Here is a 16,610-nt window from a genome sequence, read left to right as displayed (position 1 = left end):
GGCGGCAGCGGCGCTTCGAAATTGACGCGCCTTGCTGCTGCGCGGCGCGTCCAGACGGGGCTCCTTTTCGAAAGGACGCCACCTACTTCGAAGTCCCCTTATTCCCATGAGCTCATGGGAACAAGGGGACTTCGAAGTAGGTGGGGCCCTTTCGAAAAGGAGCCCCGTCTGGACGCGCCGCGCGGTGGCAAGGCGCGTCAATTTCGAAGCGCCGCTGCCGCCCGCATGCTAATGAAGCGCTGAATATGCATTTCAGCGCTTCATTAGTAAACTTCAAAATGGCCATTTGCATGGCCATTTCGAAGTTTGGGGCACGTGTAGACACGGCCCTTATTTGTTAAGGTAAAGGGGTGTGTGTGCAGGCCATCTGGATTAAGGTGAATTAGAAGCAATGTGAGAGCATCTAGACCATATCTCCTAATTCTAATAAACTTCTATCTCATTGCTTCTCCTCTAAAATAACTTGAATTTAGGGCACCCCCAAATGAAATATTTTAGTATTCTAAAAATTAAGGAACAGTAAATTAATATTTCTAGTCTTTCCATTTTTTCAAATAGCAGATGCAATCAGATAATATTTCTTCCATACCAGATGGAAGAATTTATTTTGCAAAATATCTGGGCATAAAAACCTTATTTTGCAAGGTGATAAACACCCTCAACTCCCATTGAAGTTCAGTATGTGGGAGGGTTGGGACCTAATTGCCATGGGTACAATACATAGTTCTAACTCCTGAAATATTATGATTAATTACACTGAACTTTTTTGTATATACAGTAAACTCTGTCTCAGCTGTCTCAATTATATCATCCAGAACTCTCAAATAAGTGGCATTTTAACTGTTTGAGGAATAAGGGAGCTTTCAGAAGGTGGGGTTCCTTCCAGAAGGGCCCCATCTTCACGGCTTTGTAGCTTCTGGAAGGGGCTCTTCCAAAAGTGAAATCTCATGGGATTGTGCAAATGAGGTGTGAGATGTTTAAATCCATGCCTCATTTGAATATTCCCCTTTGCTCATTACCACGCCCCTTCGGGAAGGGAGGGGGCTGTGTAGACGAAGCCTTTAAGTTTACAGTGTACAATACTACTGTTGATGGTAAATAAAGCACTCTGCATACATTTTTGTTTGTTTTTTAATATCTACTCTTGTTTTTCTTTAGTGTTACGCATTGCTAGGTATACCTCTGTATTTTCCAAAATATTTGAATATCCGGCAACCTCCCAACCAAATGGTATTAAAGAGGACTGCAATCAGTCGCATTTTGTTATTTCCATCATCCACAGTGCCTAATCTTGATTCAGTTTGGTGGGAATAGATGTGGGCCAAAAAATAAAATGAGCTTGTTTTAGTCTTCTTCACATGGGGTATGTACATAGCATGCATGCTTTGGTTGCGTCCCATTTATTTGTAGTATTTTTACATGGTATGTACTATTTTTCTTTTTAGTTCAACCTTTTGGAAGGGAGAAAGAGGCTTAAATAAAATATGTTTTGTGAACAATACAATTAATATGCAAACTGAAAACAAGAGTCTTAACAGTGACATGACCAGAGTGCACTCACAGCTACCTGTAAGACAGAATTCAGTGGAGGAGCTGGCTGTTTACTCTGACAGTACCAAACATTGAGGCCCTAATTTCCTAAGCCCTTGTACCAGGCTACCATGCTGATCTGGTGCAGCCTCACATTTGACAGAGGTTTAGATAACTCTGCAAACTACAAGACAGTGAAAAATCAGCCCCTAAAACCTGTAAACCCTCTTAAGGGCAAATCTTCCCCTTCTAATAGTGGAAGACTCCTCTAAGCAGAGAAATTGATAATGGTTCCATGCTGCATTGGGTGCCTAGAGATGGAAGTCTATGCATGGGGTGTGCCTTGTGTGGTGCTAGCTGTCCAGCTTCCCAACCAGGTGGGGACGGGTGTCTCTACTCAGTGCCCCTGGTTTCACTAATATTCAGCCTGTTACTTGTGCTGCACATTGATCTGGGCTCTTGTGATTTTGTACAGACATACTCACATATTTTTCAAAGGCTGCGTCTAGATTGCCAAGAATTGTCGGCAAAAGACATTTGTGTATCTCCTGCCGACAGTTCTGTTGGGAGAGGCTTTCCTGACATTTGGCTCCCAACAGAAGTCTGCAATCTAGATACAGCCAAAATGCAATATGTTTCTTTGAGAGGTTTTCATAGAATGTTTTCATAGAATTCTATTGCTGAAACACATGGAGATTCATGCTCATTATCTTAATGAAGGGAAACCACAGCATCCTCATTTGCATGACATGCACATAAATTTTACTGTGAATGAAGGCAGCAGTCAGCTCCTCTTCTCCTGCTGGCACCTTGCCTCAAATGACAGCTGAAATACATTCCAATTTTTTCTTTTCAAAAATGGAGTTTCTGTGTTTGCCACAGGGAAATTATGGGGCAATGGCTAGCAAAGCAGGTGCTTTGTGTGCTAGCCAATCATAGAGGAGGTAGTCCATATCCCAATCTTTCTACTGCAATTGGGTGCATATTATGGGAGAGGGGAAAACCTTTGAGGAACACTGAAGTAAGAAACAGGCTGCGGTTGAAAGGTTTAGACCTTACATTTGTTTTACTGTATTTTGCTTTGTAGTTTTCGGATATCTATTTTTATTGGCAGGTTGATGCAAACTGGAGCTTGTGGTTTTTACAATGAACACTGAGATGCATTTATTTCAGGCCTGACACAGATGCAGTTCATTTTGGTTTTCCTCCTTCAAGGAAAACCACTTGTTGTAACATGAATAAAACTCAACAAGCAAGATAAGAAATAAATACTATTTCCTGTGAGCAGCTGAACGGATTACATACAGATCAATATCTAGTGGGAGAATGACACCTCCCATACAATTTTACTAATATTACTATTATTTCTTGTAACTGCAATTTAGTAAGCAATATGCTATTACACTTTACCAATACTTCTAAACAGTATTTGTAGATTCCCAGCTCTGGCTTTGCAGGCATATCCCATAAATCAGAAACATACAAATGAAGGGTATCATGTTCATCCCTCAAATCATCAGCCCACCTGTCTTCAATAACCTAAGAGAACAGATGGCTTCTGCAGGCTTCCCAAATACAGGATCTGGTGGACCAAAGGGAAAATGAGTCCTAAAGTGGAGAACCTTTTTCACAGAACATCCTGTCAGCAGCTCCCTGTTATTTATATATGGGTCCTCAAAGGTGAGTGTTCATGTTGACCTCTACAAGGGTTTATGATGAATGAAAAGATGTGGTTTAAGAACATAAGAACATAAGAATGGCCATACTGGGTCAGACCAAAGGTCCAGCCAGCCCAGCATCCCATCTGCCGACGGTGGCCAATGCCAGGTGCCCCAGAGAAGGAGAACAGAAGACAATGATCAAGTGATTTATCTCCTGCCATCCATCTCCTGCCTTTGTTCTGAACGCTAGGGCACCATACTTTATCCCTGGCTAATAGCCATTTATGGACCTAACCTGCAAAAATTTATCAAGCTCTTTTTTAAACCCCAATAGAGTCCTGGCCTTCACAGCCTCCTCGGGCAAGGAGTTCCACAGGTTGACTGTGGGCTGTGTGAAGAAAAATTTCCTTTTGTTAGTTTTGAACCTACTACCCATCAATTTCATTTGGTGTCCCCTAGTTCTTGTATTATGGGAAAAGGTAAATAATTTTTCTATATTCACTTTCTCCACACCATTCACGATTTTATATACCTCTATCATATCGCCCCTCAATCGCCTCTTTTCCAAACTGAAAAGTCCCAGTCTCTCTAGCCTCTCCCCATATGGGACCCGTTCCAAGCCCCTAATCATCTTAGTTGCCCTTTTCTGAACCTTTTCTAATGCCAATATATCTTTTTTGAGGTGAGGAGACCACATCTGCACGCAGTACTCAAGATGTGGGTGGTACCATAGTTTTATATAGGGGAAGTATGATATCTTTTGTCTTATTATCGATCCCTTTTTTAATAATTCCTAACATCCTATTTGCCTTACTAACTGCCGCTGCACACTGCGTGGATGTCTTCAGAGAACTATCCACTATAACTCCAAGATCCCTTTCCTGATCTGTCGTAGCTAAATTTGACCCCATCATGTAGTACGTGTAATTTGGGTTATTTTTTCCAACATGCATTACCTTACACTTACCCACATTAAATTTCATTTGCCATTTTGCTGCCCAATCACTCAGTTTGCTGAGATCTTTTTGTAGTTCTTCACAATCCCTTTTGGTTTTGACTGTCCTGAACAATTTGGTGTCATCTGCAAACTTTGCCACCTCACTGCTTACCTCATTTTCTAGATCATTGATGAACAAGTTGAACAGGATCGGTCCCAGGACTGACCCCTGGGGAACACCACTAGTTACCCTCCTCCATTGTGAAAATTTACCATTTATTCCCACCCTTTGTTTTCTGTCTTTTAACCAATTCCCGATCCATGAAAGGATCTTTCCTCCTATCCCATGACCACCTAATTTACATAAAAGCCTTTGGTGTGGGACCGTGTCAAAGGCTTTCTGGAAATCTAGGTATATTATGTCCACTGGGTGCCCCTTGTCTGCATGTTTATTAACCCCTTCAAAGAATTCTAATAGATTAGTTAGACACGACTTCCCTCTGCAGAAACCATGCTGACTTTTGCCCAACAATTCGTGCTCTTCTACGTGCTTTGCAATTTTATTCTTTACTAGTGTTTCTACTAATTTGCCTGGTACTGATGTTAAACTTATCGGTCTATAATTGCCAGGGTCTCCTCTAGAGCCTTTTTAAAATATTGGTTTCTCAAGTAATTGCATCCCAAACTATTTACAACTTTACAGGTTAACAGTAATACCTAGAAATCCAACTACAAGATTAAAGTGAGGCAGCAGAGATCTTGGAGTACTATTTAATATACTCCCAAGGTACAAAACAAAAAAGCAGTCCAGTAGCACTTTAAAGACTAACAAAATAATTTATCAGGTGAGCTTTCGTGGGACAGACCCACTTCTTCAGACCACAGCCATACCAGAACAGACTCAATATTTAAGGCACAGAGAACCAAAAATAGTAATCAAGGTTGACAAATCAGAAAAATTATTATCAAGGTGAGCAAATCAGACAGCAGAGGGGCAGACAGGGGTGGGAGGGAATCAAGAATTAGATAAAGCAAAGTATGTAAAAGAGCCCCTATAATGAGCTAGAAAATTGCTGTCCCAGTTCAAACCACGTGTTAATGACCGTGTCTATACTAGCCAAAAACTTCGAAATGGCCATGCAAATGGCCATTTCGAAGTTTACTAATGAAGCGCTGAAATACAAATTCAGCACCTCATTAGCCTGCAGGTGGCCGCGGCACTTCGAAATTGACGCAGCTCGCCGCTGTGTGGCTCATCCAGACGGGGCTCCTTTTTGAAAGGACCCCAGCTACTTCGAAGTCCCCTTATTCCTATGAGCAGATGGGAATAAGGGGACTTCAAAGCAGGCGGGGTCCTTTCGAAAAGGAGCCCCGTCTGGACGAGCCGCGTGTCAACAAGCTGCGCAGCAGCGAGCTGCGTCAATTTCGAAGCGCCACGGCCGTCCGCATGCTAATAAGGCACTGAATATGTATTTCAGTGCTTCATTAGTAAACTTTGAAATGGCCATTTACATGGCCATTTCGAAGTTTGGGGCTACTGTAGACGTAGCCAATATGAATTGGGCTAAAGAGCAAAACTCCCTCAGGAGTAAAGGCACTTACCTCAGAGGTAGGAATCAGTGTTCAAATCCCTTCTCCTCTTGAAGCAGAGAAAGGAATTGAACTAGGAATACTGATATCTTAAGTGAATATCTTAACCGCTGGCTTAAAGCTTATGAGGAAGGCAACTGGCTCCACTCCCCTGGCCATTTACATGGGCTTAAACAGGCACCTAACTCATTCTCACAAGAAATGTTTCTGTGGCCTAATTTACCTGATTGCAGGAGAAGGGGTTCATGGTTATGGAGTGCTCGCAGACAGACCCCTCTCTACAGCTTGGACCTAGGTACTGAACTCCTAGACAGGGATGGTCCTTTGGACACACCCTTCTCGTTAGCTGCTCTGATGGGCTACCTTACGCAGCTCCACACCGATCACAGTGTTTCTTTTGGATCCCATTCTTAGGAATGTATCTCTTCCTACGCATTGTGTGGGGAGTCTAGTCACCTCTGAGGGGCCAGCCAGCCCCCAAAAATATTTCCCATGGGGAGAACCATCCCCCAGTGCAAGTTTCCTCTCGGGGCCTGTCTGCCCCCAGAACGTGCGAAGCGCAGAAGCCTTCAACCTGCACCTGCCAGGACATGCTGCTGTCTGGAAGCATAGTCTGAACTGCACACCTGGCACGTGCTGTGGTGGGGGCTAGCCACGTGGCGTAGTGGGGACTAGATCGCCAACCACATGGCACCTAGTGGGGTGGGCTGCTCCATGCAAACGTGAAGTGCAGAAAAGAAATTTCTCAGCCTCTCCTGCTACATCTTGTGCAGGAAAGAAGCTTTCACCCTGTGCAGGCCAGGGCATGCCACTGTCTAACGTGCCACTGTCTGGCCCCCACAGCAAAGCTGCCATGTGCTGGGGTGGGGGGGTAGCTCACCAGCCGAAACGAGATACTGGCTCTCCTGGTGGCTCCATGCTGGGGCTCTTTTTCATGACTAGATGTGATCACCACACTGCACAACTGGAGAGCAGGGGAGATGAAAGAGAACAGAACGGACTCATTCTGGGCATTGTGGCATACCTCTGGAGGCCAATAAACTGAATTTAAAGAAACACCGTTTCCACACTAGCATCAGTTTGACCCTTTACATTTGAAACTTGGCATTGTGCTGCATCAGATGGTTGATGCAAGAATGCCAAACTTAATATCGGTTAAAATCAATCTAATAGTATTTGCAGTGAAGACAGCCACATTGTAAAATTGTGCTGCCTTAAAATCAACTTTGTGCTGTAGCGTAGACAGAGCCTAACTCAAGGTCTGCAGAGCCCACTGTTATTCCAGTGATTTTCTAATCAGATATAGTCAGGTGTTCCAACATCGAGTGTCATAATATCCCACTCCAATGGGCTTGGGTTAAAGCCACTGGCAGATACATAATTCAAGAGGCAGCTGGGAACCGGAAAAGCCCCCACAAAAAGGACTGTTTGACTACAAATGGATCTGTGAGTTAGCCATTTGTTTTGCATTAACAGATTTCAGACAACTTGGTACCTTTGTTATGCAAATAATAAATCATACAAGAAAAGCTGTTTTGCCTATAAAATATACGTGACAATTTGTTCATATAAGCATTAGTTTTATTAGTCTTTTAAAAATGTATCTACCTTTTGGTAACAGATGTTATACAACACAATTTAGCTAAACTGAAAAAAATAAAAAAGAGGAAATAGCTTTTGTGGGCCCTGACAGAAGGATACATATAGCTGATTACAGAAGATCTAACAAGAAAACAAAGTCTTTGTTTACAGATAAATTGATATGTGATGATTCCCTAATTACAGTAACAGGATTATCCTCTTTGTGATGCTCTCATCTCATCTTTCTCATCCTCTTTTCAGCCCAAGTGACAATTTCTCTTTTCTTGTTTAAGCCATGAAAGTTGAGGAGGCAAGGCTGTAAGGCTGTGGTGCCAGGTTTACACCATGTCAATTACACTTTCCTCTATTTAAAGATTAGCTTGTGGAGCATTCTTTGTGTGTTCTCTAAACCTTTACCATAATGAAAAATAATAACTAATTAGACTTTTCATCATATTCCAATGTAAGATAGTGTCTAACAAATGTTAGCTATTAATACATATAATGGAGGTACAAGTTGTGAAATGGAGACTAAATATCATTCTGTACTTCAGTGACAGAGAGATAGCCGTGTCAGTCTGTATTCAATCAAAACAAAAAAGCAGTCAAGTAGCACTTTAAAAGACTAACAAAATGATTTAATGATCTGAAGTGGGTCTGTCCCACGAAAGCTCATCACCTAATAAATCATTTTGTTAGTCTTAAAGTGCTATTTGACTGCTTTTTTGTTTGTTGTGTACTTAAATATTTATAAATTAAAATGATCATAGTGAGGTCTTCAAGGACTGTTTGTTGCTACAAAAAGGATTTAGAAAACATCATGTGTCTGAAATGAGTGAGGCCTTGTCTACACTTCGAGTTTAGGCCAAACTTGTTGGCCTTAGGTCGACTATATAAACAATGAGCCTATACCACCAAGCCCATTCCATTCACTTTAAAGGGGGGGGATAAAGTTGATTTTTGGATAATGCAGATGCAGCACTGTTAAAGTTTACGTTCTTGGCCTCTGGGAGGTCGTCTCACAGTGCCCCAACATGACTGCTCTGACCAGGACTTTCAACTCTGCTGCTCTCCCAGGTACATAGGAAAAGTCCCAGGAAAATGTGAATTTAATTCCCTGTTTGGCTAGGGGAACAAGCACAGCAGCACACCTGACCATGAATGTCCAGGGTTGCAAATAAGCTCCAGCAACATGTACTGTGCAGGAGAGCCTGCATCTGATTTCGACACTCCACCTTGGAAAGGTTGCTGACCTGACTTAGAATCTCCAGTCTTGTAATCTGCACTAGTTACAGCTTCAGGTAGTAGTCTTCAGGTGTTCTACCCTACAAAGCACTTTGCAATAATGTTAACTAAAACTATGGCACGGATAACCGTAGTTACGATGTACGCATCTTTGAGGAAAAGCTGCACTGCCTCAATTAAGCATGGTTGTAAAACTACTCCTCATTATAGCATGATAGAATCCTAGGGCTGAAAAGGACCTCAGGAGGTCAGAGTCCAGCCCCGCACCAGAAGAGCCACCAAAATGGCTGAAAACCACTTAGACTTCTAGACTTTGGCCATGAAGATGGTTCTGAGTGCCTCTGCAAAGCCATATGATGCAGTTATCCATCCAAGTGCTAGGAACTGCATCACCCGGCAACCGCTTTGTAAACCTTGGTAATTGGAGGTAGTATTCAGCCTTAGTCAAAGGGGAGGGGAAATCAATCCTGCTGTTTCCCCCAGTCCTTACCACCCAGCCCGAAATCACTGTCTTTAGTTGGACTGAGTCTCTTGGGGGTCTTGGCAGCCAGTTTCCCACCATACTTCTCCTTCTTCTCAGCAACAACCATGGGTTCATGCCTGTTGGAAGGAAATAGTGAGGGAGGCATCAGACACCATCTTTCCCTGTCCAGTTTGGAGTGGCTTAGTTTCTGTAGAGTAACTCCATACCAATCTACTATAGCATCTATCCATTCTCTGGGGGGTCTGCCTCTCCTGTTCGAACTGTCTATTATGCCGAACACCAGGGTCTTGATTTTTTGTTTGTGGTTCATTCTGCAAATATGCCCAAATAGCTGTAACTTCCATTGTATAACCTTCTGCAGCAGGTTCTCTTTCGGCTGTATCTTCCTATATAATTCCTCACTGGTGACCTTCTGCATCCACCCTCTTCTCAGGATCTTTCTATAACAACTCCTCTCGAAGACCAATACCCTTCCCTTCCCATTTGTCGTTATCACCCATGTCTCACATCCGTGAAACATGCTGAATACCCACGTTTTTCACGAGGCTGAGCTTCATTCCTAATTGCTTTGCTTTTCCAGAGCTTATCCATTGCCTTCAAACTCGCCATGGCTTTTGCTATTCTAGTCCCTATTTCCTTCTTACAGTCTAGAGCACGTTATGTTGCTACGCAGATACCTGAACCTCTTCACCTTCTCTACTTCAGCGCCAGCTCCATTGACCACAAAAGGTTTTTTCCCTTCATTTGGCCAGGGCAGTTCAGAGCCACCCCACCCCCCAGCTGGCAGGGGGCAGAGCTCTGTGCTGCCTTCCCAAGGCAGCACGCTGCCCAAGCCGGCTTTGTCTCCCGCTCTGACCGCAGCCCCACTGCGCCTGGGCTCCGGCTTTGCCCAGCCAGGAACTGGCCCAGGGGCCTCCCCTCCCGCCGGCGGCTTTGGGGCGGCCCCACGCGGTATAATGGGGCAGGGCTGTTTCCCCAGCCCCAGGGCCCCTGCCACGGGCGGGGCCGGGAGGAGCTGCGGCCGCGCGCCCAATTGCCGCCGATCCCGGGTTTCTGTTTAGCTTAGCAACCCCCGCCCCCTTCCCTTCCCCGCTCGGGCACCTGCCGGCCCCGCTCGCCAGCGGCCGGGGGTGGTGGTGGGGGGGGGGGGGGGGGGGGGGGGGGGGGCGGCGGCGGCTGCGGCTCAGCGCGGCCGCGGAGCCATGAAAGTGGCGGGGCTGGACCTGGGCACCGTCTTCGCCAGGCTCTGCAAGCGCTCGGCGGCTCCCGCGGCCGGCCCGGCTCCAACCTGCCCCGCCGTCCGCCGTCCGCTCCCCGCGCTTGCTGGCCGAGCGGCCGGCGGGGGCGGGGTGGGGCCGGCGCAGCCCCCGGGCGCGGGTGGTGGTGGCGGCTCTCCGCGCCCGGCCAGAGAGGCCGGAGCCTGGGCGGCCCCCGGCGCCAAGCCGCTGCTCCTCGCCGCCCTGCCCGACATCGGCGAGGAGGGGGCGGCCGAGAGCGACCCCGAGGCCGGAGCCTGCGCCCCCGACCCAGCGTGAGTGGGGCACGGCCGGGGGGTTGGGCGAGCCCGGCTCAGCGCCGGGTTGCGGGGCCTGGGGGAGGGCTGCCTTAAAGCGCTTGCGTCCGGCCCGGCTCGTGGGGAGCCGCCCCCAGCGTGCAGCGAGCCCCGGGCTGTTTCGAGCTGTAACACGCCTTCCCCGCTGGGCAGGACCCAGGGTTAACTCGGCCGGAGGACGGGGTTCTGCACTGGATTCCCCGGGTGTGAACAATCCAGAGCAACCCTGTCACCATCCACAAGGCCACTCTGGATTCAGGGTAGCTGAGAGCAGATTCGGTCCTGCCAGGCTGCCTAATAAGCCCCTAATTGGAGTTTCACCTATTGCTTTGGACTGTAGCCTGGTGGGGCAGAATCCTTCTGTAAAGGAAGAGGAAATGTAAAGAGATGTTTTAAAACAGAATGAATATTTTTTTAAGCTGACCTTTTCCAGCATTGAGTATTGCAGGAAGAAACAAAAACACTGGTAAGGGCCTATAGATGGTGGAGGCCAGGAGGCTGAAGATGACTTCATGGGCACTGCTGTTGACTCATGTTTATGGTCCTTGGTGATAACTTACAGTGATTCTGTCAAAGAAATAAAGGAAAGGACAGAGGAAAAGGTTTAGGAATGAAGATAAATTGGTTTGAAACATTGAATTGAGGCTTGGTGGAAAAGGGCTGGGGGAAATGTTGAGGAGACAGGTAAAAGACTATAAAATGGGAGGTCAAGAAAGGAGAAATAGATCTGAAAGTCAAGGCAGTGCTTGAAATCAAGGGAATGAATGAGATTACATAGTTGGACAGAGAGTAGTATGAAAAAAGAAAGGGCAGTACTGTAGATAGATCCTGTAAAATTTAGGCCAAGTGTGTGCTGGGGCAGTTTGCTGCTATTGGTATATACACTGCTTTACGCCACTTTAAATTGGGATTAGATTTAAGTATACTAGGAGGTTTGTAATGTGTGGCAGCAGGGTCCACAAGGAGAGACAGAATGTGGCGGGCTGGTGCCAGGTAGATTTACACTTCAAATTGTTGTAAATTATGTTCCTTCAGATGTGTACTGGCAAAAGTTTACTGATGTAATTGCATCTGCAGTATGAGATTTTTGCCAGCATATGTTAGTCAGAGATGGTATCTGACCCAGCCCTGTCCAATGTAGCTGGCAAATGTTTGTGGAGTAGAATAGGCTCAAACAACAGGCTGCATCTACACTAGCAAGTTCTTTCAGAAACTTTTTCAAAAGAAGGGGGCTCTTTTGAACGATCGCACGGAGCGTCTACACACAAAAAGCATTCTTTCGAAAGGAAATCAAAAGAATGTGGTGCTCCTTTGGAAATCACTGTTCCTTTCCCATTTCAGGTAGAGCTCCCTCTTTCAAAAGCTACTTTCGAAAGAAAATGTGTCTAGATGCTCCACAGGCCCTTCTTTCAAAAGACAAGTCCTCCTTTTTGATCTCTGGCCTGTTGTTCTGAAAGAGTGGGTGGGGGACTCTCTCTTTTGAAAGAGCAGATCACTCTTTTGATCCGCTTTTGTGGGTGGGTGGGTGGGTGGGTGGGGATGTGTACATGCACTGTTTCGAAAGAAGTCCTTTTGGAAGAGAACTTTTGGAATAGCTTCTTTTGAAAGATCTCTGCAGTGTAGACATAGCCACAGTGAAGAAGAGAAGGAGCCACCAAAAGATGCACTGAAGAATGGACAAGTTGTAAGGTAAAAGGAGAGGGAGGAAAGTTGAGAAAGGAAATATTGTGAAAAAGAGCAAAATAATTTGAATCTAAAACAACAGAAAGATTAATTTCCATTAATCTAATTTACACTTTGTGCCAAAAAAGAAAGAAAATTAGAGATGTCTTAGATGCAAGTGCCAACTAACTAAGACAAGATGAAAGCTCCTCTTGGAATGGCTGGGGATTGTAAATCTACTGTGCACTTGTATGACTAGCTGTTAGAAACTTTTCACTTGTGTAACTCCAAAAAGTCACATTCATAATGGTTGTGTCTGGACTTGTGAGTGGTTGATATAACAAGAGGCAGTAGTTTGATTATCATGTGTGGCAAAACTTGGTCATTAAATTAACAAAAAGAGGCTTTGATGAGAGAATAGACTTGGTGTCACCCACTAAAAATATGAACACATATCACAGCATTGTAATTGGATTAATCATGGTATTAGTGACATTTCCTCTTTAAAGGAGAACATATCATGCAGGTGATGGAAAGGTGCTTATCTGTAATTTGGAAAGTGAATGAGAGGTTTTGGCAAGTACAGTGAGTTTATATTTCTCATGCTGCTTTTTGCTTTGTTGCCGTGGGATGTCTTTGAAGTTAATTTCTGTTGGCCTATAAGGTGCCACAGGATTTTTTGTTGATTTTGAAGTTAATATTGTTTCTGGGGACCTTTTATTTGATACACATTTATTCAGGGTTGGAGTAGTAATTTCAGTGTTCAGAACTATGTAACAATAGACACATGACTGACTGACATTTATCCTTCAGGATGGGAAGAAAAAAAAATCATGGCTTGCTAGCTAACTGGCAGTGAGTTTTAACAACAGCATTCTGTCATATGGGTGACATGATCTTAATGGTGTTATTTTAATCCAGCTAGCACTTTCACCTTATCTAAGAAATAGGATGAGCACTAAAGTCTCAACACTATATTTACCATGATCTGATTTTCTCTCTTTTTGTCTTGTGATTCATGTTTGATTATTAGTAACAGTGACTTTTTTCAGTGATTCTACATTTGTGGGGGTTGGATAGCACTGTCCACATCAGTTACTAAGCCTAACTAATTTAAAGGTTTAAAAACAATTTTATGACAATATTAACATCTTAATCAAACATAAAACATTGATAAAGCAGAACAGTGTAATGTGACACAGATAAGCCACTTGTCGTCATGGCTTGGTATAATCTGGACTGTTCTACTTTCTTCCCCCATTAAACACACACATTCTTTTTAGACATTGTCTTTTAACATCGTATAGGTGCAATTTATGAAAACTAGCTCATCTAAAATATTTCATTTTAAATACATTTTCCAATACATTTTTATTTGTTATTAATGCTCTAATTGCTAGCACTTTCTTCCTTTTTTTTTTTAAATTACTTTCATATATTCATTATTTCTTGCAACAGTTGTCTTATTGTGCTCAGTTATTTCTGGGGTACAGCAGTCTTCCTGTTCGCCACTGCTTCCTGTGGCAGGTGTCCTTTTAAGCTCCTTTTCCAGGCAGAGCTAGCCTTACAGGTGTGTTTTCTAATGCTAAAGAAGCAAGGGCTTGTTAGTCTTCCCTGTGCTAGAGTAAGAGTGTTTTTGTCACAGTAAGCCACCTAACTGTATGATCATATTTTTATGTCTTATCCTCCCTGTTCACTTCCCTTCTATTTTTCGTTACATTGTGTCTTGTTTCAAAATAAATTGCCAACTCTTTGGGGGCATGGACAGTGCTTCTTGTACCTTTATAGAGGACCTGAGTCATTGCTGTTACTGCAGTATAAATAACAATAACACCTTGAAATTTAGTGTCGTAGTCTCATCCTCATATCAATTTGTGCGCATCACAGAATTTCAGATAACTGTACGAGTGCATGACTTGCGTTCTGGTCAAAGACATACAGCACACAATAGGGTTGTTGTAGGTCACAATTGAGGTTCATTAGCAGAATTCTCTGAAGAAAGGTGTGCAGTGTCTGAATATACCATGCTTGAGTTATTTCATGAATACTAAACTTGTAATTTAGTTTTATTTTTCTTTTCGGAGTAAGGCAAATAAAGCAGAATACAATGCACTCTGAATTTGTTGTCCTAGTGAAGGATTAGAATGTAATTTACTCGACAAATTAAAAGATGTATCTGATTATTTTTTAACAGAAATTGCTGCCTATTTTACAAGAGCTGATCAGAAAACATTTTGAAATATACTTTGAAATTTTTAAATTCATTGTGTATTCTTTTTAAGATTCAAGATAGACATGCACTAAAAATGCTTACTTGTTTTTTAAAATATTTCCTTCAGACCCTTCTATTTGATATTATTTTTATGTTCCTTTTTATTTTAATAGCAAATCATATATTTTATTCATACACAAAAGACATGTAACAAATGTATTGTCTATCTTAAAAAGGAAAAAAAATACCAAGATCCAGACGAAGGAATAAGATATGGCACTTGGAGAAGAAAGTCTATACCTCTGCATTAGCATTTTTTAATTAGATGATTCCACTTAAGCTTTTAAAAGCACCCAAATTAAATATTGATAAACTATAGTCGTCCTTACCTTGAGTTCAGATTTAAGTTAGTTTGAATTACAAAGTGTATTTTATCGCTTAGTATATAAGCAGATGAGAGGGTTTTCTGCTCTTACAATTATAAAATCCTTTGCCATGAGATTTTTTCTTTAATGTTAAAATGTGATTTGGTCTTTCTTAAAAAAATATTGATGAGTTTATCATTCAGCTAAGTAAGTATTCATATTTGACAGCATCACAGTTTTTCTCAATTATTTGAACATAATTTCATCCTGAATCAATTGAAAATAACAATTGAATTGAGTTCTCCCTATTGCATTTATTTACACTGAATTTTGATTCTGCCAAACGCTCTGATTCTTTCAGTTCCATAATAATCAATGAGCAGACTGAAGCACTAGAGGCGATGTAAGCTGCTGCTGTGATAAACAAAGGATTCCAGCCATCCATTCCTAGTGCCTGATCGATTAGGTGTGTAATGAATTCCTCTCGAACAGGGTCCAAGGATGCTCATACCATAAACCCTCAATTTGATGGACTAATGGGGGGAAGGGTGTCTGTTAAACCCACAAGTCCATTAAATATGAGAGTTTATTGCCCACCAATACCCACCAGGCTTCCCCAGTCCTCCCTCCCCCGAAATGCTGATGATTCAGCAGAGCCACCACCATTGGAGTTGTTGCTGGAGTGGCGGCTGGAAGAGCCGTCAAATGTGGCTTGACCGGCCAGTCCGTCGAGTGGCTTGACGAGTCGCCATCACTTCCGGAGCCACCATGAACTCTTCCAGCCCCAGTGGAGAGTTCAGCAGCAGAAGCTCCCTGCAGCTTGGGTAGATCACCTGGCTTTTTGGGGGGATAGAGGTGAGACTTAGTATTTTACAGGCTGCATTTAAGTGAACTTGGAAACTGGGGAGCTGGTGGACGTCCATTGTTCCTGAAGCCTGCTAAATAGGGTCTGTAAAATTGAGGGTTTACTATATGCAATTGTTTTTCTCTCTTTACACCCCAAACCTCCCAGCCCCAAATAAAAAACCAAACAAACAAGTCACTTTTCTCTTCAAGAATCCTGTAAATTCTACCCTGCTCTGCCTCACTCAGTTTGGAATCATTTGGAGATGAAATGCTATAGACTCCACCATCACCAATTCACTGGTAATACCTCCCACAACCCCCTGCTTTGTATGTCCTCTTTCAGAGTGGCAACCAGTGTTAAGTGAAGGGTGAAAACATGCCCAGCATTTGGATAAAGAATGGCTGGCTCAAACTTAAAGTGTAATTAAAGTGCAATTTCTCTAGTATTTGAAAATGTGGGCAAGAGTGTATAATTCGTTCCTTTTCTGTATGGATGAAGACAGGATTAGATGAACATAAGAACGGCCATTACTGGGTCAGACCGTAGGTCCATCCAGCCCAGCATCCTGTCTACTGACACTGGCTAGTGGCACATGCCCCAGAGAGGGTGGACCGAACACAATGATCAAGCGACTTGTCTCCTGCCATCCATCTCCAGCCTCTGGCAAACAGATGCCAGGGACACCATTCCTGCCCCCTGGCTAATAGCCTTTTATGGACCTAACCTTTGTGAATTTATCTAGCTCTTCTTTGAACTCCGTTATAGTCCTAGCTTTCACAGCCTCCTCTGGCAAGGAGTTCCACAGGTTGACTGTGTGGTGTGTGAAAAAGAATGTTCTTTTATTAGTTTTAAACCTGCTACCCATTAATTTCATTTACTCTCCTCTAGTTCTTATATTATGGGAACAAGTAAATAATTTTATTCACCCACTCCACACCGCTCAG

At 43.5% G+C, this 16,610-nt stretch overlaps 1 protein-coding gene across 4 annotated transcripts in view; it reads left to right on the top strand.

Annotated features, from left to right (window-relative positions):
• Nucleotides 1-10,222: 10,222 nt before the first annotated feature.
• Nucleotides 10,223-16,610, top strand: part of FAM149A (family with sequence similarity 149 member A) — a 58,490-nt gene continuing 52,102 nt past the window's right edge. For all 4 annotated transcript variants that reach the window (XR_012645384.1, XM_074992892.1, XM_074992894.1 and 1 more), the window contains exon 1: nt 10,223-10,559. Coding sequence is in view for 3 of the 4 variants with exons in the window: in XM_074992892.1 (XP_074848993.1) it covers nt 10,231-10,559 (329 nt within the window). In the remaining variant the exon portion in view is untranslated. The remainder of the gene's footprint in view (nt 10,560-16,610) is intronic.

The sequence above is a fragment of the Carettochelys insculpta genome, chromosome 4 (assembly GCF_033958435.1).
Source record: "Carettochelys insculpta isolate YL-2023 chromosome 4, ASM3395843v1, whole genome shotgun sequence".
NCBI classification, from domain to species: domain Eukaryota; kingdom Metazoa; phylum Chordata; order Testudines; family Carettochelyidae; genus Carettochelys; species Carettochelys insculpta.
The sequence above is the reverse complement of the archived record's forward strand: the minus strand, read 5'-3'. Positions and strand labels throughout refer to the sequence as shown.